Raw genomic sequence first — 26,083 nt, 5'->3', positions numbered from 1 at the left:
TCCTTTACTATTCTCTTAATGTGGGACTCCAGTAACAGTTTAGGAACCAAGTCATCTCCTGTCCCTCTCACACAGATTCCTGCAGCTTATATAGTGGTACATAATTTTCATGTTGAGGCCTTCTTACTTTGTGTCCTATTCTCATTACTTTATATATACAGCACTTGAGTGGAAGTTCATCAACCATGTATCGGACAAACTTTGGAGTCAGGGTAGATCCCCTTGTAAGATGATGCAGTCATGCTCGCTTTTCACTTTCATGATGACTTTTGCATCATCTGCAAACGTACTCAGGTTGGAGTCCATACTTTCTGGCAACACATTCACATAGATTAAGAAGAGTAATAGGCCAACTTGTGACTTCCTCCCAATTCAAAAAGACTCCTGTGAGATGCACCATTTGTTCCCTTCTATTTTGAAAAGCTTTTGTCTGTCAAAGGAGTCTCCTCCTTATTTCTGCCTTATTATCCAGCTTCCTAATCAGCCGCCTATGGTTACAGTGTCAGTTGCTTTCTAGTAGTCCACTCAGGCTTCTCTTTTTTTTTAAAACAGAACACTCTAAGAGATTTGTTTCAAATGACTGTCCAAAACCATGAGTCCCTTATGAGTAATTTTTCCTCTGCAGGAAGTCATCCATTACCTTTCTAATTGTTTTTCCAGTACTTGTCAGACCACACTTATTAGGAAGACTTTTGTGGTTCAGTTTTTCCTGCTTTCCATTCTTGTAACTAGATATGATGTTTGCCAGAAATTTTTCCACGCCTTTGGCACTTTTCTCAAGCATCATCTTGAACAGTATTTCAAATGGTTTATCAAAAGTATCTGCATCTATCTATTGTACATTTGGTGATTGTTTCATCTGGACCATATGTCTAACATAGCCTATAGCATTCTGTGAATGTCTTTTCGTGATATCATTACTCTTAAAGACTTCCCCCTGTTATAGTTTATAGTTGGGGTTATAGTCTTCCACTTTACAAACACTTTTGAACATGTAATTCAGTTCTTCACATATCCTTACATCATCCTTTACAACCTTTTCCACGGAATCCCTTAATTTGATTAACTGCTTTTTAACCGATAGTTTTATTAAAGGGTTTTGGATTTTTGTCCAGAATATTTTTTTTGCAGTGTCTTTATTTCTCCTCTCTTATCCTGCTCTACTCATAACTTGCTTTTATGCATTACAAATGCTGGGTGGTTGGAGGGTTTGCACTTTACAGGAAGTGAGTTTTACACTCGTGGGGCCCCATCTCTTGAAACTTTCTTCACTGTCATACGGCTTTTTATACATATATATATTTTTTTTTTTCGCTGTCTCCCGCGTTTGCGAGGTAGCGCAAGGAAACAGACGAAAGAAATGGCCCAACCCACCCCCATACACATGTATATACATATGTCCACACACGCAAATATACATACCTACACAGCTTTCCATGGTTTACCCCAGACGCTTCACATGCCCTGATTCAATCCACTGACAGCACATCAACCCCAGTATACCACATCGCTCCAATTCACTCTATTCCTTGCCCTCCTTTCACCCTCCTGCATGTTCAGGCCCCGATCACACAAAATCTTTTTCACTCCATCTTTCCACCTCCAATTTGGTCTCCCTCTTCTCCTCGTTCCCTCCACCTCCAACACATATATCCTCTTGGTCAATCTTTCCTCACTCATTCTCTCCATGTGCCCAAACCATTTCAAAACACCCTCTTCTGCTCTCTCAACCACGCTCTTTTTATTTCCACACATCTCTCTTACCCTTACGTTACTTACTCGATCAAACCACCTCACACCACACATTGTCCTCAAACATCTCATTTCCAGCACATCCATCCTCCTGCGCACAACTCTATCCATAGCCCACGCCTCGCAACCGTACAACATTGTTGGAACCACTATTCCTTCAAACATACCCATTTTTGCTTTCCAAGATAATGTTCTCGACTTCCACACATTCTTCAAGGCTCCCAGAATTTTCGCCCCCTCCCCCACCCTATGATCCACTTCCGCTTCCATGGTTCAATCCGCTGCCAGATCCACTCCCAGATATCTAAAACACTTCACTTCCTCCAGTTTTTCTCCATTCACACTCACCTCCCAATTGACTTGACCCTCAACCCTACTGTACCTAATAACCTTGCTCTTATTCACATTTACTCTTAACTTTCTTCTTTCACACACTTTACCAAACTCAGTCACCAGCTTCTGCAGTTTCTCACATGAATCAGCCACCAGCGCTGTATCATCAACGAACAACAACTGACTCACTTCCCAAGCTCTCTCATCCCCAACAGACTTCATACTTGCCCCTCTTTCCAAAACTCTTGCATTCACCTCCCTAACAACCCCATCCATAAACAAATTAAACAACCATGGAGACATCACACACCCCTGCCGCAAACCTACATTCACTGAGAACCAATCACTTTCCTCTCTTCCTACACGTACACATGCCTTACATCCTCGATAAAAACTTTTCACTGCTTCTAACAACTTGCCTCCCACACCATATATTCTTAATACCTTCCACAGAGCATCTCTATCAACTCTATCATATGCCTTCTCCAGATCCATAAATGCTACATACAAATCCATTTGCTTTTCTAAGTATTTCTCACATACATTCTTCAAAGCAAACACCTGATCCACACATCCTCTACCACTTCTGAAACCACACTGCTCTTCCCCAATCTGATGCTCTGTACATGCCTTCACCCTCTCAATCAATACCCTCCCATATAATTTACCAGGAATACTCAACAAATTTATACCTCTGTAATTTGAGCACTCACTCTTATCCCCTTTGCCTTTGTACAATGGCACTATGCACGCCATTGTACATGTACATTGTATATGTTTTTTTTTTTTTTTTTTTTTTTTTTTTTTTTTTTTTTTTATACTTTGTCGCTGTCTCCCGCGCTTGCGAGGTAGCGCAAGGAAACAGACGAAAGAAATGGCCCAACCCCCCCCCCCATACACATGTACATACACACGTCCACACACGCAAATATACATACCTACACAGCTTTCCATGGTTTACCCCAGACGCTTCACATGCCTTGCTTCAATCCACTGATAGCACGTCAACCCCTGTATACCACATGACTCCAATTCACTCTATTTCTTGCCCTCCTTTCACCCTCCTGCATGTTCAGGCCCCGATCACACAAAATCTTTTTCACTCCATCTTTCCACCTCCAATTTGGTCTCCCTCTTCTCCTCGTTCCCTCCACCTCCGACACATATATCCTCTTGGTCAATCTCTCCTCACTCATTCTCTCCATGTGCCCAAACCATTTCAAAACACCCTCTTCTGCTCTCTCAACCACGCTCTTTTTATTTCCACACATCTCTCTCACCCTTACGTTACTTACTCGATCAAACCACCTCACACCACACATTGTCCTCAAACATCTCATTTCCAGCACATCCATCCTCCTGCGCACATCTCTATCCATAGCCCACGCCTCGCAACCATACAACATTGTTGGAACCACTATTCCCTCAAACATACCCATTTTTGCTTTCCGAGATAATGTTCTCGACTTCCACACATTTTTCAAGGCTCCCAAAATTTTCGCCCCCTCCCCCACCCTATGATCCACTTCCGCTTCCATGGTTCCATCCGCTGACAGATCCACTCCCAGATATCTAAAACACTTCACTTCCTCCAGTTTTTCTCCATTCAAACTCACCTCCCAATTGACTTGACCCTCACCCCTACTGTACCTAATAACCTTGCTCTTATTCACATTTACTCTCAACTTTCTTCTTCCACACACTTTACCAAACTCAGTCACCAGCTTCTGCAGTTTCTCACATGAATCAGCCACCAGCGCTGTATCATCAGCGAACAACAACTGACTCACTTCCCAAGCTCTCTCATCCCCAACAGACTTCATACTTGCCCCTCTTTCCAGGACTCTTGCATTTACCTCCCTTACAACCCCATCCATAAACAAATTAAACAACCATGGAGACATCACACACCCCTGCCGCAAACCTACATTCACTGAGAACCAATCACTTTCCTCTCTTCCTACACGTACACATGCCTTACATCCTCGATAAAAACTTTTCACTGCTTCTAACAACTTGCCTCCCACACCATATATTCTTAATACCTTCCACAGAGCATCTCTATCAACTCTATCATATGCCTTCTCCAGATCCATAAATGCTACATACAAATCCATTTGCTTTTCTAAGTATTTCTCACATACATTCTTCAAAGCAAACACCTGATCCACACATCCTCTACCACTTCTGAAACCGCACTGCTCTTCCCCAATCTGATGCTCTGTACATGCCTTCACCCTCTCAATCAATACCCTCCCATATAATTTACCAGGAATACTCAACAAACTTATACCTCTGTATATGTATATTTAATTATTTATTATACTTAACCACCGTCTCCTGCATTAGCAAGGTAGCACAAGGAAACAGATGAGGAATGGCCCAATCCACCCACATACACATGTATATACATAAACGCCCACACGTACATATACATACATATACATTTCAACGTATATATACATGTATATACACAGACATATACATATATACACATGTACATATATCCATACTTGCTGCCTTCATCCATTCCCGTCACCACCCCCTCACACTCAAAATAGCATCCCCCCCTCCATCGAGGCAGTGACAGGAACAGACAAAAAGGTCACATTCATTCACACCCAGTCTCTAGCTGTCATGTGTAATGCACTGAAACCACTGCTCCCTTTCTACATCCATGCCCCACAGACTTTTCCATGGTTTACCCTAGATGCTTCACATTCCCCAGTATACCACATCATTCCAGTTCACTGTATTCGTTGCACACCTTTCACCCTCCTGTATGTTCAGGCCCCGATCACTCTAAATCTTTTTCACTCCATCCTTCCACCTCCAATTTGGTCTTCCGCTTCTCCTTTGTCCCTTCACATCTGACGCATATATCCTCTCTGTCATTCATTCTCTCTATGTGTCCAAACCAGTTCAACACACCCTTTTCTGCTCTCTCAACCACACTCTTCATTTCCACACATCCCTCTTACCCTTTCATTACTTACTCGATCAAACCACTTCACACAACATATTGTCCTCAAACATTTCATTTCCAACACATCCACCCTCCTCCGCACAACCCTATCTATAGCCCGTGCCTCGCAACCATATAACATTGTTGGACCCACTATTCCTTCAAACATACCCATTTTTGTTCTCTGAGGCAATGCTCTCGCCTTCTTACATTCTTCAACACTTCCAGAACCTTCCCTCCCTCCCCCACCCTGTGACTCACTTCTGATTCCATGATTCCATTTGCTGGTAAGTCCACTCCCAGATATCTAAAACACTTCACTTCCTCCAATTTTTCTCCATTCAAACTTACATCCCAATTAATTTGTCTCTCAACCTTGCTGAACCTAATAACCTTACTCTTATTCACATTTACTCTCAACTTTCTCCTTTTGCACACTTTTCCAAACTCAGTCACCAACTTCTGCAGTTTCTCACTCAAATCATCCACCAGTGCTGTATCATCATCAAACAACTGAATCACTTCCCACGCTCTCTCATTCCCAACAGACTGCATACTCACCCCTCTGTCCAAAACTTACATTTACCTCCCTAACCACTCGATCTATAAACAAATTAAACAAGCATGGGGACATCACACCCCCCCTGCTGCAGACCGACCTTCAGGGGGAACCAATCACTCTCTTCCTACCCGTACACATGCCTTACATCCTTGATAAAAACGTTTCACTGCTTGTAGAAGCTTACCTCTCACACCATATACTCTTAAGACCTTTTTACAGCATCTCAATCAACCCTATCATATGCCTTCTCCAGATCCATAAATGCTACAAACAAATCCATCTGTTTTTCTAACTATTTCTAACATTCATCAAAGCAAACAAACACCTGATCCACACATCCTCTACCACTTCTGAAACCACACTGCTCCTCCCCAATCTGATGCTCTGTACATACCTTCACCCTTTTTATAAATACCCTCCCTTATAATTTCCCAGGAATACTCTACAAACTTATGCCTCTGTAATTTGAACACTCACCTTTATCCCCTTTTGCCCTTGTACAGTGGTATTATGCATGCATTCCACGAATCCTCAGGCACTTCACCATGGTCCATATATACATTATATATCCTTATCAACCAATCAACAACATAGTGTCCCTATTTCTTAATAAATTCTACTGCAGTACCATCCAAACCTGTTGCCTTGCTGGATTTCATCTTCCGCAAAGCTCTCACAACCTCTTCTCTCTTAACCAAACCATTCTCCTTGATCCTCTTACTTTGCCCACCACCCTGCCCAAAACACCCTATATCTGCCACTCTATCATCAAACATATTCAATAAGGCTTCAGAATACTCACTTCATCTTATCACTTCATCACTACCTTTTATTACTTCCCCACTTCACCGATGTTCCTTCCTAAACATCTTTTTATTCTCCTCAAAGTTAAATCATACTCTCTCACCCCAACTCTCATTTGCGCTCTTTTACAACTCTTGACCTCCTGCTACTTTCTTTTATGCATCTCCAAGTCATTTGCACTCTTTCCTTGCAATTATTGTCCAAAGGCCTCTCTTTTCTCTTTCACTAACAACTTTACTTCTTCACCCCACCACTCACTACCCTTTCTAATCTGCCCACCTTCCACCTTTCTCATCCCACATGCATCTTTTGCACAAGCCATTGCTGCTTCCCTAAAATGGGTATGTTTGAAGGAATAGTAGTTCCAACAGTGTTATATGGTTGCAAGGCATAGGTTATAGATAGGGTTGTATGGATGAGGGTGGGTGTGTTGGAAATTAGATATTTGAGGACAATATGTGGTGTAAGATGGTTTGATCAAGTGAGTAATGACAGGGTAAGAGAGATGTGCAGAAATAAAAAGAGTATGGTTGAGAGAGCAAGAGAGAGTGTGTTGAAATGGTTTGGGCATATGGAGAGAATGAGTGAGGAAAGACTGACATGGAGGTTATATGTGTCAGAGGTGGAGGGAACAAGAATTGGGAGACCAAATTGGAGGTGGAAGGATGGAATAAAAAAGATTTTGAGCGATTGGGGCTTGAACATACAGGAGGGTGAGAGGCTTCCAATGAATAGAGTGAATTGGAACTATGTGGTGTACTGGGGTCGATGTGCTGTCTGTGGACTGAACCAGGGTGTGAAGCATCTGGGGTAAACCATAGAAAGGTCTGTATGGCCTGGATGTAGATAGGGAGCTGTGGTTTCAGTGCATTACACATGACAGTTAGAGAACGAGTGAACGAATGTGGCCTTTTTGGGGGGAGGTAGAGATGCTGTTTCCTGTGGGGTGGGATAGCGACAGGAATGGATGAAAGCAAGGAAGTATGAATATGTACATTTGTATATATGTCTGTATATGTCTGTGTATGTATATGTATGTATGTATGTGTATATATATATATATATATATATATATATATATATGTGTATATATCCCTGGGGATAGGGGAGAAAGAATACTTCCCATGTATTCTCTGCATGTTGTGGAGGGAGCGAGGGGGCTGAAAATCCTCCCCACCAGCTCGTACTTTTCCAAAAGAAGGAACAGAGAAGGGAGCCAAGTGAGGATATTTCCTTCTTAGGCTCATTCTCTGTTCTTAATGCTACCATGCTAATGCAGGAAATGGTAAATATGTACAAAAAAATGAGTGGATGAGCCATTCTTCATCTGTTTCCTGGCACTACCTTGCTGACACGTGAAACAGCAATTATGTATAATGAATATGAATATATATATTCAGAAAGAGTGAGATTTATGTAGAAAGAAGGGAGAGTAAAATGGTCTTGATAACTTATTTGAAGACCAAAGTTTAGAAATTTCCTTTTGTAACGTCTACTTAATTTATGTTTTCAGAAGAAGATTTCAGCTACAATGCAACACTGCTGCTAATTGAATGCATTCGAGACCGTTTTGAGAAGTTTTGTTCTTCTAGACAGGAAAGAAATCAGGTGTATAAGGAGATACAGGAAGAACTGAGGTCCTATTCCTATAACTTGCCCTTAGACAAGATCCGCAGTAAGTGGAGCAATCTGATAACGACCTATAAAAGAATTAAAGATCGTCATAAAGCTGGAAGCCCTGGAAGGCGATTATGGGATTATTTTCAGGTATGTTTATATAGTACTTAGATTCCTTAGAGATGAGAGTATATATATATTAAGACCTTTTCAGAAAGAATTGAAAGCTCTGTTATTTTATAGATGATATTTTCTTTGTCGCCAAGGCATAAAGGGTCCATTCTGTTTTTATTATTACATTTTACCCTAGGACCCTTTTCAATAGCTTCTGTGGCTTTTTAAACCAGGTATTCTCAATCACCAGTCTTTTTTCAGCACACAAATCCACAAGCTCTTCACCATTTCCATATACAAAACTAAACACCTCATGTCCACCAATTATACCCTCATCTGTGTATATGAGTGGTTGGGACATTCTTTGTCTGTTTCCTGGTGCTACCTCGCTGATGCGGGAAACGGCAGATATGTGTATTGATAATGATATAAAAAAGTTTTTAAAACAAGAACATATATAACTGGTGGAGCAGATTTATTCACCCATTAGGTCCTGTTTTGTCACCACATATTTTTCAATACAGTGTTACTATTAACCTTCACTTCAGCTAGTTAACCCTCTAAGGACTGCTGCCAAACGATTATGACTACCATTAACAGGACTGCAGACATGCTTGTAGGGCATTCTTGTAGGGCTTGCCTTCTGCTCTGAAGTGAATTGAAAGGAATGTGGGTATTGAACCCTTTTGGGACTATTCCTATGCCAGTTGTAGGCATTTTAAACCTACAAACATTGCAAGAGTTGTGGCCCAGATTTTTTTATGTATGTTTGAAGGATCTTGTGTTTCCATTTATAACCATATGCTAAATGTCAACCCAACTAATCAGCGCACAAGAATATTGACAAGGTTCAGTTACCCGGTGAAAGTCAAGGTGAAAGGACACGGCAAACCACACCCTCCTAGGCTCCTGCTGTACAATGCAGTGGAAACAAACAAGGTTGTATGTGGTTCACGTGATCAGAACGGAAAACTGTCATATTTACACATTACAGGAGACCATGAATAATGATGTTGGATATGATGTTAGAGGAGGACTGAATCTTCAAAGCCCAAGGAGTTAAGAGGGAGGATCACATGTTGGGGCCACTGGACATGCACACAAATTAAATGGTGGCAATGTGCAGAGATTTAAAGACCTTATTGATACACCGAAGTTTAATTGTCTTTGTAGCACTGTTTATATGACTTTTAATACCTACTTTAGAGTACTTTAGATATTACTGCAAATGGGGAAACAGTTTAAAAATAATCAGCTGACCTGAAAGAGTTAAAGATGTCTTATATCACAAGCTACTATAATTACCACTAGGAAAAATTCTGGACTGTCAGTTAACCATACATCATGATGACTGAGAGACATGACGTTCATGCTCCCAAGTGATTCTATTTTGCTAGCTTCATTGAGCCATTGTGTTTTGCACCAGTGATAAAAATGAGTATATTTATAAATTGTATTAATTTTATAGTGGTGATTTTAAGAAGAATAAGTTATGACACTGGGTATTAAGTTAGAAACCGTACTTAGGCAGGAACTTTAGGTAGAAGTTGTTGATAGGAACACATTAGGCAGAAACATTAGTTAGAAGTTGCCATTAGAAACACTTAAAGGCTAAGATGGCACTGGAGTTCACTAGTTATGGAGACTCAATTGATGGGGTCACCCCTATAAGGGAGTTCCAGTTGGGAACAGGCATCAGAGATGTAGATAGATAGACAGACCATTTATTAAAGATGAAAGCTGATTTACAAAGGAACGAATGATTTCCATGAGAGCTTTCTTTGTTGAGTTACCAGAGCACTTGCAGAAGGAAATTCCCTTATGCCGTAGTCTGCTATTGAGTTGAGGATGTTTTATTCCTTTAAGAAGAAATGCAATCTGGTGATCAGGGAGAGTGCTAGAAAATAATAGCTTTTGAAAGACATTCCATGAAACTTTGAGTATATTAGAATTTGACTACATCAAGAAACTTGAAAAACAAATGCCTGACAATGAAGGTTCATGGAAAGTCATAGAAGGAAAAGGACAAGATAGAATGTGACCTTTTGAAATCATAGGCTCGAGAAAAAGAAATGAAGGAATTAGGTCAGTCTTTGTGTATCTTTGATATCTTTTCTGATGTTTTGATTTCAGAAATTGTGATTTGTGATGCCTATATTCATATATATTATACATCATTTACTAAATGGTAGTCATATGTCTGTCTTTTTAACAGCACTTTACAGTCTTTTTAACAGCACTTTACATGTATTAATTTTTCTTTTTTTAGAATATGCAAAACTCGGTAATATATTTTGATAAATTTTTATTTTCTAATTTACATGAAACATATGGTAAATTTCCTTGTTAAAACAGATTGACATTTGATTTCAAATAAATCCACCCTCTTCCTTTGTTTTGCATTCAAGCCTGAAGACACATTCATAAAGTACTTTGCAAATATTGACCATTTCTTTTCCAATGTGAATCACTTCAGCCCCCATGGTTTCATTTGCAGCCATATCCATTCCCAGGTACTTAAAGCACTCCACTTTCTGAAGTTCTTCCTCTTATAAACTCACACTCAAACCATTCTTTCTCACTCCTCTGTTGTACCACATTACTTTACCATTGTTCACATTTTCTTTCGACATTCTTCTTTGTCACACAAACACCAACTCTGATATCTACTTACTGGCTTATCATGCATGAGAGTTTGTGTCCCCAACTCTTTGCATAGTACTAGAAGTAAACAAATAAATTCTTTTTATGGAGAGGTTAGATTTTGTATTTATAAGGATGATTTTGGCCATTTTAAAGTTTTTTTTCTTTTTTTTTTTTTGGAGGGGGGTGAACAGACATTTATATTTTTGGATTTATACGCATTCAAAACATTCGTGTAATTAAATTTCTAGATTTTGTGTATATTCCTGTATCTTGTTTTCCACAGCCACTTGATGACCTTTTGGGACCGACATTTGAGACAGCAGGGCTTGATGGCTTATCAATGCTGGCTGTAAAACCTCACATAATAAAGAGTAGTAGTCACCAGGCGTCGTCAGCACCTACTATAATTCAGAAAGTCTCAGGATCTCCAGAACTGTCATCTACTCCACCATTGGTCTGCTCACCAGCTCTTCCTCAGTCGACTGTTGTGGCTCCATCCTCCAATAACGTGCCAGAAGCCAAAAGAAAGACTTCTGACTCGGCATCAGTTATTATCGATCAAGCTGAAAAAGGAGAGAGAAGACAAGATATGATGGAACAATACTTTCATCAACTAAAAGATAAGGAAACAAAGGAGGAAAACTACAGAAGGAGAAAAGAAAGGAGAGAAAGGATGAAGCTGAGAGCTCTACAAAAGATAGGACGAGAACTTCAGAGCATAGCAAAAATACAATTAGAAATACTTAAAAAACAAGATTTGATACTAGAAGCGTAAACAGATCAAAGACTTAAAGAAAAATGAATACATTTTTTTCTACTGTGTACATAACCTTGTTGCAGAAAAAGCAGAGTTTTGTGTGTGTATGGTCAATTGAAATAGTCAGTAATGTGGAAATGAGTTGCCCGACATGTCCAGCAGCATGGAGAGAACTGGCTGACACTCAGAAAGTGACTTGTGGGCCTCTTTATGTCAAGTAAGTATTCTTACCCATAACACTTTGTTCCCAGTTATGTCTTTAAAATTATAATTATGTTAATGATTGTGATGATGATGATATCACATATTTTGCACCTTTCAGCATTCTCCTCATTGATTTAATAATAATGGTGATTATGAGCATAGTAATGGCAAGGTGGAGGAAGTGAGTGCTTTATAGGTACCTGGGGTTTGGTGTGACTGCATATAGAACTGTAGGGGCTGAATAGTCATGTGCAAATGGGAACCATTGGGGCTTAAGTGAGTCTGTGTGCAAGAGCAAGCCAAGGCTTTGGATGCGCTAAGGAACACGTGGTAGAGGTCATTATCTATAAGAGCAAAGATGAGTGTGTTTGTAAGTATGGTAACCCTTGGCAGTGTAGTGTGAATGTGAGTTTTTGGGCCTTGAATGTAAAGAAAAGGGAGAGGGACGCCATGTTGGAAATTAAATGGTGATTACGAGGTAAGTCGATCATGTAAGTGCAGTCTGATTGAGGTAGCTGACTAGAGTATATTGTTAGGATTGTCCAGGAGGACTGACAAAGATGATATTTTTGTCAGAGTTGGAGAAAGCGCTTTAATGGGAAGGGAAGACCAATAAGGAGTTGTAAGGATAAAGTGAAGGTTTATGGACCTGAACATTCAGGAGGGTGATAGATGTGCACTATATAGAATGAATTGGATTGATGTATTGTTTGGCAAAACCAGTATTTACTTAGCAGCCAAGGTAAATCATGGTATAGTTTGTGGGGCTTGGCTGTGGATGATATGCTTTGGTATTAGTACATTATGCACAGTAGCTAGAGATAAGAAGTTTGCGAATTAGGCCATTTCTTCCATACGTTGCCTTCTTAAAACTGGAAAGGCAGTTTGGTAAAATTTTATTTTATATACCTAATTGTCTGTCCCACCTTAGCGATCAGGAACAAACAACGTGTGGCTTTATTTGTATGCATCCACCACCTTTATATTATTAGTTGTACTCAATAGTATTGGGTTGGATTAGGTACATACACCCTCCACAACATCACTCACACTGTCCTAAACTAGTGCCAAGTTTAACAAAGTGAAATATAGACTTCTTTTTTAAAAGAATTTCATACTTTTTCACCTTATACACTAAGTTGATAGGTTTGTGAGTCCAGTCTCCATTCATACCACTTCCATGCACAAAATTCTTCCACCGTGTATGGTCTCCCATCTTCATCTGAAATATCCAGAGCATTAATCAGTTCTCTCATAACACGTCTCTTTCTTCCATGGTCCGTCTTTCGTTGTAATTTGTCTTCCTTTGCCAGCCTCTCATCTGTCATACATATATGCATCTTTCTAATTACTTCCTCACACCATAAAACGTTTTTACATTATTCTTCATTCTGCTTGTTTCTCCTAATTATAGTTATGCTATGCAGATAATCCATCTCTCGTGCTCTTATTTTTTACCTGTCCTGACATTATTCACCTTGGGCTTCACTCCCATAATGGGACAAGTGCTTGTTTTTAGAAGCCTCTTGCACATTTTACACTGAGATTTTATTTTTCTGTCATGCTTTCAGTGCAATCCCAGTTTTGCTCCCTTGCATGACCCTGCTTTCAACTGAAGCTTTTCCATTACCATCTATAGTAAACCACTTCCAAATATTTAAAGATATACACACCTTCCATTACTTTGCTGTGCAAACTTATCTTAGTCTGACCTTCCTTCCCTGTCAGAAACTATTACGTTACTTTTGTTCACATTCACATACAGCATTTTTCTCCAACAAACATCACTAAACTTGCCCATCATTCTGCCCAGCTCTTCTGATTTTGCTAACAGCACAGTGTCATCTGCATACAAGTACTGTGGCAACTTGCATTCTGTTTCTGCAAAGTTTAAGTATCACATCACAGTCACCCCACCTCTTTTTCACACTATATCCTACCCATGGAAACAAATTATCCATGGTGAGATCACACATCTTTGATACACTCCCACATTTAATTAAGTTCACTCATTGTTCACCCCCTCCATTTAAGACAACTCACTGTTACATTACTAACATTGTAAAAGTTTTAAACAGCTTTCAGATGCCTTCCATGTACATTCCTTGGTCAAAACTCCCCAATTTGTCTTCCAGTTCATTCATTGTATGTATTTTCAGAAGTATTCTTTCTCCCCTATCCCCAGGGATAACATATATATTCCATCTGTTTTTCAAAGTATTTCACACACAAGAATGGGGAGACCAAATTAGAGATATACGGATGGAGTGACAAAGATTTTGAGCAATTGGGGCCTGAACATGCAGGGGGTGAAAGGCATGCACGAAATAGAGTGAATTGGAATGATGTGTTACACAGGGGTTGATGTGCTGTCCCTGGACTGAACCAGGACATATTAAGTGTCCAGGGGTAAACCATGAAAGGTCTGCAGGATCTGGTTGTAGGTAGGGAGCTATGATTTTGGTGCATTACACATGACAGCAAGGGAATGGATGTGAGCAGATGTGGCTCTTCTTTGCCTCATCTTGGTGTTACCTTGCTCATTTGGGAAATGGTTATTAAGTTTTAAAAAATACCAATAGTGATAATCAGTATTATTATAATTAGGAGCAGCTGAGATATGCAGTAATGGCCATGTCAACTGTTAGAACCATAGGCGCTAAAGTCAGCCATAGGGGCCTCAGTGAATTGAGGAGTACTTGAAAAGAGGTGTCGTTGTCTGTGGGGTAAAGATGGATATATTTAACTGTATTATAGTCCTTATGGTGTTGCATGGATGTAAGCCATGGGCCCTAGTAAATAGTACAGAAGAAAATGGATGTGTTGGAAGTAAAATGCTTGAGGATATGTGCTGTGAGGAAGATTGTGTGGGGAAGAAATGATAGGGTATGAGAAAAGTGTGGTACTAAGAACAGTATGATTGAGAGAGTTGAAGAGGGCGTGCTAAAATCGTTTGGACATATGGGAAGGGTAATTGACATGAGGCTGATTAATAAGTGTTAAAAGTGTTGATAGCAAGGAATAAGGAGAGACAAGATGAGATGGAAGGAGGGAATTGAAAGATGCTTTGAGTGACTGGACCTGGACGTGCAAGAGGATGTGAGGTGTGCATGGGATAAAGCAAATTGAAGGATAGTGACATACAGGGTATCATTCAGCTAAACCAGTGCTTGCGAAGTGGTCAGGGAAAACCATGGAAAGGTCTTTGGGGTTAGAATGTGAACTGGGGACTTACGTTTTGGTGCATTGCACATGACAGTTAAGGAGTGGATGCAAGTAAATGAAGTTGTTGTTCATGTTCCTTATGCAATCTTTATGCAGGAAATAGTGAGCAAGTATTTTTTTCATGTTCAACATTTTCCGCTTTAGCGAGGTAACAACAGCAACAGACAACGAAATAGTCTCATTTGCTCCTATCCACTCTCTAGCTGTCAAGTATAATGCACTTGCACCAGAACCAGAACCTTTATCCACAACCAGCCCCACAGACCTTCATGTGATTTCCTGTCCACTTCATATGCCCAGGGTTGGCTCATTGCATGCCTTATACCCTCCTGCATGTTCAGGCCCCAAACCTTCAAAGCACCTTTGACTTTCATTCTTATTCTTCCAACTCCTTCTTGGTTTTCTCCTTTTCCTTGTTCCCTGCATTTCTGATGTGTATACCCACATTATTATTACTTTTTTTTTTTCATACATATTCACCATTTCCCACATTAGCAAGGTAGCGTTAAGAACAGAGGACTGACCCTTAGAGGGAATGTGAAGAAATGGTGAGTGGCCTATGTGGAGAGATATCAAGAAAGAGATTGAGTGAAGAATGGCATAGGATGCCGGTAAGAGAAACAAGGGGAGTGTAATGTATTTAGGGAAGGAGAGCTTACGTGTGTGGATGAGGTGTGTGGCATGGGAAAAGTAGGATGAGAAAGAGTGGTGAATATTGGAATGAGGAACTCAAATTGCCTGTGAAACAAAAAAAGATGTACAGCCAGTATCTGCTGGAAAGGAGTATAAGTACGCAGGAGGTGAGAGGGTATTAATGAACTTGATTGAAAATGAGAAAACTTTTTGGATAAAAATAGTCTGAGGAGAATTCATATAAGAACAAATGGCGGTGATAAAGGAAATCAGATTGGAAAATGATGACAGCAGAAGATATGTAAATGTGATGGAATAAGTATTTTGAAGGACCACTGAATATGATGGTCAATAGTGTGGTGGATATGTTGTGTTTTGAACATGTTATGCACGTTGAAAGTCTTGGCAAATGCTCTGATGAACAGAGAGGAAGCTGTGTATAAGATGAAGTGAGGCAAAGCTTGGGCAGATGGAATTGCAGTCAAGGAGGTGGCATTGTCACTGACTGGTTATTCAGGTTATTGTTTATGTAACTGAAAGTGAGGTGCCTGAAGCCTGGCATAATGTATAATGGTTTTATAAAGATAAGGGAGACTAAAGTGAATGCCTGAATTAAAGAGGTATAAGTCTGTTGAGTATACCGGGTAAAGTGCGTTGGAGGATGTTGCATAAAACGTATGAATGGGAAGGGGCATTGTGGTGTCATGAGAGGTAAAGGATATGTGGACCAAATTTTTGCTTTGATGAATTAGCAAAGAATATATGGAGAAAGAGAGCAAATTGTATGAGGCATTTATGGATTTGGTCTTTGCATACAAAGAGTTGACTGGGAGGCCATGTGGAAGATGCTACAAATACATGAGTTAAATGAAAAATTCTGAATGCGGAGGAATTTTTACCATGAGAGTAAGACATGGATGTAAGTAGGAAGAGATGAATTTCAGTTGTTCTCAGTGAAGGCGTGTCTGCACCAAGGATGTGTGATGTCACCATGGTTGTTTAACCCCTTTGTGGATGGGATGGTGAGGGAGGTAATTTCAAGTGTCTTTGAAGAGTGAGGAGCAGGTCTATGGTAAGCTGTCAAGGGGGTACTGGAGGTGAAACAGTTGCTCATTCCAGATGACACAGTTCTGGTGGCCCAGTCCAGCAAGAATCTCCAGAAGCTGATGATAGAGTTTAGGAGAGTTTGATGGGAGAATCTTGAGATAATACGTGAATAAAATCAAGGCATTAACGTGCAACGATGGGGTGAGACAGGAAGGTGCGGGTTGGTTAAAATGGGGGATCTGGAGAAAGCAGAGCACGTAGGTACCTGGGAATGGGTGTTGTAGCAGATATAACCATAGCGGGGCTGTAGTATGTCTTTGCGGGGCAGAGGGATTTAGTTCTTGGGTGAATTAAGACTATATCCTAGAAATGTATGTCTATAAGGATAAAGTTGGGTTTGTTTAAAGGAATAGTATGATAATCCCAACTTTATTGTATGGGTGCGAGTCTTAGTCCTTCAATGCAAAAGAAAGAAAGTGAATGTGATGGAAGTGAAATACTTGATAATTTTTGATGGGTTGATCAAGTAGGGCCTGGCAGTGTAAGAGTGAGATAATAATAAGAGCAGTGCTTTATAAAGCCGACATATAGGTATACTGAAATATGGTTTTAACATGGAAAAGGTAATTGAAGATAGGTAAACATTAAAGATTAATATAGAGGGAGCAAGGGTAAGGATAGAGTTGGGGCCTAAAAATTGAAGAGGGCAAGAGTGGCATGTATGGATTGGGAGGAAATGGATCGATATTGTATACAGCTGGCATTATGCAGTTGTTGGGGTGAGCTACATTATAGGAAGTGGTCAGGTTACTGTGTGAGGCATGGCTGTGAATAAGAGGCTTTGGATGTGGGCCGTTATACATGACAACTAGAGTGGATGCGTGGAAAAAAGGCCATTGTTTGTTTGTTCCTGACACTACGTCACTAAGGCAGGAGAGGCAGCAGTTGAAAAAAAAATTATACTCCTGTACTTACCATCCAGTATAGGAGTTTTCATGGTTACATGCTGTTATGTCCTGAATTATTTGGCTGTAAGCTATTTTTCTGTTAATATGATTATCACTGTTTACTCAAAGCCAATGTATATTTCTTTTTGTGTATACGTGTCAAATATAGGAAGTTATTTTCGTGCCTTTTCCTGATATGAAACATACAAAATTCTGATTTATTTGATCAGAATTGTAAGAAATTTTATTTGTTCCATGATGAATTTTTGTATGTGATTTTTCAGCAGCCCCAAACACCGAATACCATTGAATTTCAAGAGGATTGTCGTGCAGTCAGAGATACACCTGTAATGCTGTAGGAGACCCAGTTGACTAATGAAATGTGTTTATATCAACAGTTTATTGCTTTTCTATATGAATTTGTTTCAGGGTCAACTTGATGGTACAATGCCGTAATTCCCACTCAGAAAAATGGGTGTTTTTGAAGTGAAAAAGTTTCTTTCTTATGAAATGAAAGAACATCATATAAGAAATATGATAAAACCAAGAAACAAGTGATATAATCCTCAGCTTATCCAAGGAGAAATGATAAACTTCAAGTGAAAGGATATTATTAAGATAGCAAAAATGCTACATTGTCTGGTGTTAACATACTTTGCTAGGCAGCACATTGTTCTATTATGTTAGCATAAACACCACCAGCTATTTATTTGTCGTATATAAATATCCTGTTTCCACATCTTCATTGCTTCTTGTGTATTTAGATTCATGTGATATTTATTGAATGGGTTTTGGTGGTATTTGTTGCCTAGGGAGACCCTGATCTTATGTACAATGAAATTATAGGGGTATATTATATGTAATTTTTAACAAAATATCATTTATTCAAATTAATGTAATCTGCAAGTGCCAGATAATCTGTCTAGATGTAAATGTTTGTTATGTTTTTCACCATTGTGATAATTTAAATACCATAGAATAATATCCTTTTAGATGAATTTTACGAATAAAATGTTAGTAGCTGTTTTTTTACATAATTATACGTATTTGACATTTCAGTTTAATTGGCATTGTATGAAATTATTACAATATTTCTATTATTATCATAGTGCTCTACATTCCTTCACAGCACATTTTATGTACTGTACCATTGATGTGTATATGGCCTATGAACTATTCCAGTTGCCAATAACTATTCAGTCATCCAACACCATTCTCGAGAATCATGGAAAGATGTTTGTCGACCTTTCCTTATGCTGAGGACCTGTGTATTTACATCTGAGGACTTAATCTACATTATACCTCATGTTGGGTATTTCAGTCTTCATTCTTTTTATATAAGTTCAAATGGAAGTGAATGATTGTGAAAGAAATGAATATTCTGAGCCATTCTTTTGTATAAATTGTAAATAAACCACTTTATTTCACCTACAATTTCAAATTTTTTGAAGTAGAATTTTTTTTATGGTTTCATAGATACAGGAAAAGACATGATAGTGTATGATTATCTGCTTCACTATCTTGCATTTAAAACAAATTTGATTTAAGCAGACCCTTTATAAACAAGTTTAGCACCTGACTATCTCCAAATTGGCATGTGTTAAATGTACATGATGCAATAGTTCTAAATATGTACGAAGAGTTCAGCATGGTTTTGTCATCTAATGATCGAGATGCCACTATTCAGCTAATCAACATTGCTTTTGTCAACATCTGCCAGAGTCTTGCCCAACTAGATACCACCTACCTTATATTCCCAAGTCATGCAATAGTTAAAGTTACCAGACTGTTACACAGCCTCAAGGTAAAGCAGTCTACTAATGCTGTAATTCTCGAGTTTCATAGGTACATCATTGGTCACACTGCATATATGCCTTTCATTAGTTTTGAAGGTCTTCATTCCCACAGTTTGGTTATGGCCAAATAGCTGTGTTCTTTGAGGCTGCTGCCTGCAGGCTCATGTAAACACAATATTCTGTCTGATCAGATACATATTGTGGGTACTAATCCATGTTTTATATTTATTGATTATTTAGGTTGATCACCATTTCCTGCACTAGTGAGGGTGCACCAAGAAACAGGTGAAGAAAGACCCATCCACTCACATGTATATATTATTATTATACTTTGTCGCTGTCTCCCGCGTTAGCGAGGTAGCGCAGGGAAACAGACGAAAGAATGGCCCAACCCACCCACATACACATGTATAGACATACACGTCCACACATGCACGTATACATACCTATACATTTCAATGTACACAGACATATACATATATACACGTACATAAGTCATACTTGATGCCTTTATTCATTCCCTTCACCACCCCGCCACACACAAAATGACAACCCCCTCCCCTGCATGCGCATGAGGTAGCGCTAGGAAAAGACAACAAAGACAACATTTGTTCACTCTCAGTCTCTAGCTGTCATGTATAATGCACCGAAACTGCAGCTACCTTTCCACATCCAGGCCCCATAAAACTTTCCATGGTTTATCCCAGACGCTTCACATGCCCTGGTTCAATCCATTGACAGTACGTCGACCCCAGTATACCACATCGTCCAATTCACTCTATTCCTTGCACGCCTTTCACCCTCCTGCATGTTCAGGCCCCGATTGCTCAAAATCTTTTTCACTCCACCTTTCCACCTCCAATTTGGTCTCCCACTTCTCGTTCCCTCCACTTCTGACACATATATCCTCTTTGTCAATCTTTCCTCACACATTCTCTCCATGTGACCAAACCATTTCAAAACATCCTCTTCTGCTCTCTCAACCACACTCTTTTTATACCACACATCTCTCTTACCCTTTCATTACTTACTCGATCAAACCTCACACCACATATTGTCCTCAAACATCTCATTTCCAACACATCCACCCTCCTCCGCACAACTCTATCTATAGCCCATGCCTCGCAACCATATAACATTGTTGGAACCACTATTCCTTCAAACATACCCATTTTTGCTTTCCGAGATAATGTTCCCACCTTCCACACATTTTTTAATGCTCCCAGAACTTTTGCCCCCTCCCCCAACCCTGTGGCTCACTTTTGCTTCCATGGTTCCATCCGCTGCCAAATCCACTCCCAGACATCTAAAACACTTCACTTCCTCCAGTTTTTCTCCATTCAAACCCACCTCCCAACTGACTTGTTCCTCAACCCTACCGTAACCAACAACCCACACATGAATGTACATATATGTAAATTTGAATGGAGAAAAATTGTAGGAAGTGTTTTAAATATTTGGGAGTGGAATTTGCAGCAGATGGAACCATGGAAGCAGTAGTGAGTCAAAGGGTGTGGGATGAGGCGAAGGTTCTGAGAGTGATGAAGAATGTGTGGAAAGAGAGAACATTATATGACAGCAAATATGGGTATGTTTGAAGCAGTAGTAACACCAATATTATACTATATGGGCTATAGATAGGATTGTTAGGAGGGTAGATGTGTTGGAAATGAAATGTTTAAGGACAATATGTGGTGTGAGGTGGTTTGATTAAGTAATGAAAGGGTAAGAGAGATGTGTAGTAATAAAAAGTATGGTTGAGAGAGCAGAAGAGGATGTATTGAAATGGTTTGGTTACATGTAGAGAATGAGAGGGAAGATTGACAAAGGATATATGTGTCAGAGGTGGAGGGAACAAGGAGAAGCAGGAGATCAAATTACAGGTGGAAGGATAAAGTGAAAAATATTTTGAGTGATCAGGGCCTGAACGTATAGGATAGGGAAACGCATGCATGGAATATAGTGAATTGGAACAATTTGGTATAATGGGGTCGACATACTGTTAATGGATTGAATTAGGTAGGGTATGTGTAACATTTGGATTAAATCATGAAAAGGTCTGTGGGGCCTGGATGTGGATAGGGACCTGTGATTTCAGTGCATTACTCATTACAGATAGATATTAGGTAAATGAATGTGGCCTTTTTTTTTTCCTGTTTTCCTGGCGCTACCTCTTCTGCTTTCTCAACCACACTCTTTTTATTTCCACAAATCTCTCTTACCCTTTCATTACTTACTCAACCAAACCACCTCACACTACATATTGTCCTCAAACATTTCATTTCCAACACATCCACCCTCCTCCATACAACCCTATCTATAGCCCATGCCACACACCCATTTGATGATGTTGGAACTATTCCTTCAAACATACCCATTTTTGCCCTCCCAGATAAAGTTCTTTCTTTCACACAGTCTTCAGCACTCCCAGAACCTCACCCTTCCCCACCCTATGACTCACTTTTGCTTCCATTTGCTGCTAAATCCACTCCCAGATATCTAAATCACTTCACTTCCTCCAATTTTCCTCCATTCAAACTTATATCCTAACTAACTGTCCACAGTGTTTCCATTTGTTTATAGCCATTAGAATTGCCATGGTCTGTATATTGGAGAAATTTGAAAAGGCCCTGGCTCCATATAAACATATACAAAGTATTCCAGACTCACCAGGTTGGAGTGGTTACATAAGGCCACAGGTTGCAACCTCCGAACAACCTTTCTAAACTGAATGTCACAGCAGCATGTCTTCTGGCCAAGCTGTGGGAGGGTAGGGAGCTTCTGAAACAAACATAAGGTATACTTAATGACAGACCAAGAAAGTATGCAAGGAATTCTACCCTAAGCTAGTGAGAACCCTCGGCTTCATAATTAGTGCTCCCCTCCATCAGTCACAACACCCAGCCCACTGAATTACAGACTTCATATGTCTTCCTAATATCTACGTCAACAGTCTCTTAGTCATATGTCTTCCTGATATCTACGTCAACAGTCTCTTAGTGAAGTACAACCTAATACCATAACCTCAATCCTTACCTTACAGTGAAAGTTTGGGTAAATTTAATTGGACCATCAGCAGTTTGGTAATGTGAAGACCTTCTCCACCCACTGCCTTGTCAGCCTCCTAGATTCTATCACAATCTAAAGAGATGCAAGACCTCTTTGGCTCTTGCATCAATGTTAATTTTAACAAAACTTTTGATCCAGTAACCCATAACACTGCTGAGATGTCTCAGCATTCCCTGGCTTGCATACTTCCTAAACGAGTGTTATCAGAAGGGCTAATACCATCTAATGGCCCTTCACCTCTAGTGTCTCGAAGAGCACAAACCTGTGACCCTTGTACTTCCTCATCATCATAAATTATACCCTGTAGGATGCAACTGCTTCATAAGCATATGTTGACAACAGTACCATTGGTGTCAATATTGACAATAGTTCCCTTGATTACATCACTCTAAAGAACATCCTTGACGGTCTTCAGTCAGACCACCACCATCAACCAAACCAAGACCACAGTCATTCACATCAGCCTATCTTCCAAACCTGTCTAACTCTAGCCTCCACCAAGAAGGAACATGTCAATACCATCATCAGATTCACCAGCTATAGCCTCTATTTTTTTTATCGACTCAAAGACACTTGAATTCTCTAACCTGAACTCAAGAAATCTTCACAGACTCAACTATGCCTTCCTCACTTGGTCTTCCCTCTATTTACCATACCACAGTGACTTTAAAAGGTGTAGAGACGGCAAGCAAGATCATGCCATTCACTGCACAAGATGACCCTACATGATACGGGGCTTGATCATACCAAACACTGTAAAAGAGGCTCTCACACTGCTGAAGGAACTGAACACGATCCTACCTTTCTCTCTACTATAAATTTCCTCACCACTAATGGTGGGTAATATGAGTATATTTATTGATAGAACAGGACATATTCGCATATCACTCATGGTCCAGAATATTACTGTACCACTCACTGTATGAAACATCATTCCAACCCACAGGCAGTAGTATTGTATCATTTACTACAAAACTTACCTCACACATTTTATGGTAAAAAACATGATTATACCATTCATTGTATGGGACACAATCTCACACCACTCAACAGTGCTGAATAAGACGGTATTCACTATACAGAATATACTTGAACAACTGATTGTACAGACATTACCATACCTTTCACTGCCCCACTCCTGTACAAGATATTACCACACCCTTCACTATATACCAAACACTACTACACCACACATATACAGAACATTACCATACCCTTCATTATATAATATCCTCAACTAAGGCATTTACGGCAGAAAATATAGCACTTGCCAACAAAGATGGAGTCTCTATGATGTGACCTGTAAGGGGTACAAAGGAGTTTAGGACCAGGAAAGACATGGTGAAGTGTGTGCAATGCCTGTACCCTTCCAAGAATAATGTTAGGATTTTTTTTCCTACAGCTGAGACCCTAATCAAAGCCATCCCATTCATGCAATATTTATATATATACCCTAGCCTGAGCCAGGTACTCATTTTATCAACCAACTCCTGGTGTGGTTGAACAGTTGGGTTGAATATGGACTGACTGCCATAACCAGGATTCGAACCTATGCACTTGAGTGTGGGCGGCCTGTGAATGTGTCACAGATATGCTAACTGCTACACCATGGGAGTCCAAAATAATATTGCCCACATATCTACTGTGTGTCAATAGTTGACTAAGAGGAATAAGACATTGGAAGCCCTACCTTTCCTGTATTGTCACTTTACGTGAACAGGAACAGAATAAAAAGACAAACAAGGATTTCCTCCTGGAAGGCTCAAGCTGGGGTGGCTGAATGTGCATAATGTAACCTTCCTGAAGTGCAGTGTTTAATGACAGGAACTTGGATATTTCAGGTAAGACTGTGTTGAAGGGGAAACGGGTAGAATGGTTTGGGAATGTTTTGGGGCAAATGAGGGTATAGCACTTCTGTTGACGGAGAGGCTATGAGACCATGTTGAAGAACATGGAATGAGGTCAAGATTAATTAGGGAAAGAATGAAAATAAGCTATCAAAGGTGGGTGATTAAGTGCTTATTCACCTGGTAAGTGAGAGGAGAGAAAGGGGTACTTTTTGGGGGACAAGTAAGGAGTGTCAAGAGTTTGGAAGGTGTACACGAGGAAGCAACAGGAAGCAAAGAGAAAGGGATAACAGCTGGAAAAGATGGCAAATATGAGATGGGGAGAGATAGTATCAATGAATTTCAGGAAAACAAGAAAGTGTTTTGGAAGGAGATAAAGAGCATGAGAACAAATGGGAATGATAGAGAAGGGGGTAGATGGAAAATAGGTAAAATATAAAGAAGAGGTGAAAAAGAGATGGAGTGAGTATTTCTAAGTACTGTTGAGTGTGGTATGGGGTAGTAGATGTGGCATTCAAACGCGAGTAATCAGGAGTGGTTTGATGGAAGGAAAGGATATAGTGAAAGCCTTGTACAAGATGAAGTGGAGCAAAGCTGCAAGAATAGATGCAAATGCGACTGAGCTTTATGAGAAAGGAAGTGATAGTTTTGATTGGTTACTTAGGCTGTCGCAGTGTTTGTATATCCCAAGATGAGGTGCCTGAGAACTGGCAGAATGCATGAATAGTGCCCTTATAATAAAGGCATGGAACACAAAAGTGAATTAATAAAGGCATGGAACACAAAAGTGAATGCTTGAATTACACAGTATATATTTGTTCAACTTTACCTGGCAAGGCCCATGAGAGGAATTTTATCGGGGTATAAAGTTTCTTTCGGGTCCCCTTCCCTTCTCCATTAGTCATCCTGTTTTTATCCACTAAGGTTTTATGCCATGAGCTTATGTAAGGCCAAAAAAGTTACGGAAGATGAGAAAGGGATGGAATTGAGCACTCTGTTCATTAACTGCATTTTCTGAGATCCCAGGAAATTTCTGGGCCCCCTTTTGGACCCCTGGGCCTGGGTATGATGTATTCCTTGCACCCCTCTCTCAGAGACCCTGATACCTGGTAATATGTATGGGATAGTGGTGATTGAGAAGATGGTGGCAATATCAGAGCATCTAATTGAGAAGCACTGTGGCTTCATAAATTAAAGAATTTGTAAACTAAAGAATCTGAGTGTGAAATACTTATAGAAAAAAGTGAATTGTATATGGAATTCATAGATCTGGAGAAAACACATCATAGGGTTAGTAGAGGTGCCTTGTGCAAGGTATCTACCTCTTTGAGGTATCCTAACAGTTCTACTACTGAAGTTTTCTCAAATATTAAACCCTTCAAAACTGTAGCATTCCCACTGTCATCAAGCATGGTCCTAGGACATAGCTTATGCCAAGTGTTCTTCAATGCAGATGGCGTTACTGCATCCCAAGTCTGTTCCTATGCCCAAATGCTATCCGTGAAGGTGAACTGTTTCCAGGAGGCATCAACTCCACCTGCATTAGTAAACAATCTCACCCAACGACATGGAAATTCATTTGTTATGAAGTATTTTACGCTTCAAGTAATTCTCTGATCCATGGGCTGGATCAAGGAAGCGCAATTTAGGGGTGGTTATGTCGAGAACATTCCTCTGTGTCACTAACATATCCAGGTGGGCAGAACAGTAATTCAAGAGACCAGTTTTGCAGTGCTCAGCTTCCACAAAATGATGGTCAAAAGGG

The 26,083-nt window shown here is 39.9% G+C and overlaps 1 protein-coding gene and 1 long non-coding RNA gene across 3 annotated transcripts in view; one reads left to right on the top strand and one right to left on the bottom strand.

Annotated features, from left to right (window-relative positions):
• The window catches only part of LOC139763639 (uncharacterized), a 34,072-nt gene extending 15,039 nt beyond the window's left edge, over positions 1-19,033 (top strand). For both annotated transcript variants that reach the window (XM_071689901.1, XM_071689902.1), the window contains exons 3-5: positions 7,930-8,183; positions 11,077-11,767; positions 17,891-19,033. In XM_071689901.1, coding sequence (XP_071546002.1) covers positions 7,930-8,183; positions 11,077-11,568 — 746 coding nt within the window. In that variant the 3' untranslated portion in view covers positions 11,569-11,767; positions 17,891-19,033. The remainder of the gene's footprint in view (positions 1-7,929; positions 8,184-11,076; positions 11,768-17,890) is intronic.
• LOC139763640 (uncharacterized) overlaps positions 11,074-26,083 on the bottom strand; it is a 34,587-nt gene continuing 19,577 nt past the window's right edge. The window contains exons 3-4 of the long non-coding RNA XR_011716200.1: positions 22,073-22,183; positions 11,074-11,356 (exon numbers count right to left, since the gene is read on the bottom strand). This is a non-coding gene — a long non-coding RNA (uncharacterized lncRNA). The remainder of the gene's footprint in view (positions 11,357-22,072; positions 22,184-26,083) is intronic.

Source organism: Panulirus ornatus, chromosome 47 (assembly GCF_036320965.1).
Source record: "Panulirus ornatus isolate Po-2019 chromosome 47, ASM3632096v1, whole genome shotgun sequence".
Lineage (NCBI taxonomy): Eukaryota > Metazoa > Arthropoda > Malacostraca > Decapoda > Palinuridae > Panulirus > Panulirus ornatus.
Note: the sequence above shows the minus strand (reverse complement) of the source record. Positions and strands in the feature narration are given on the sequence as shown.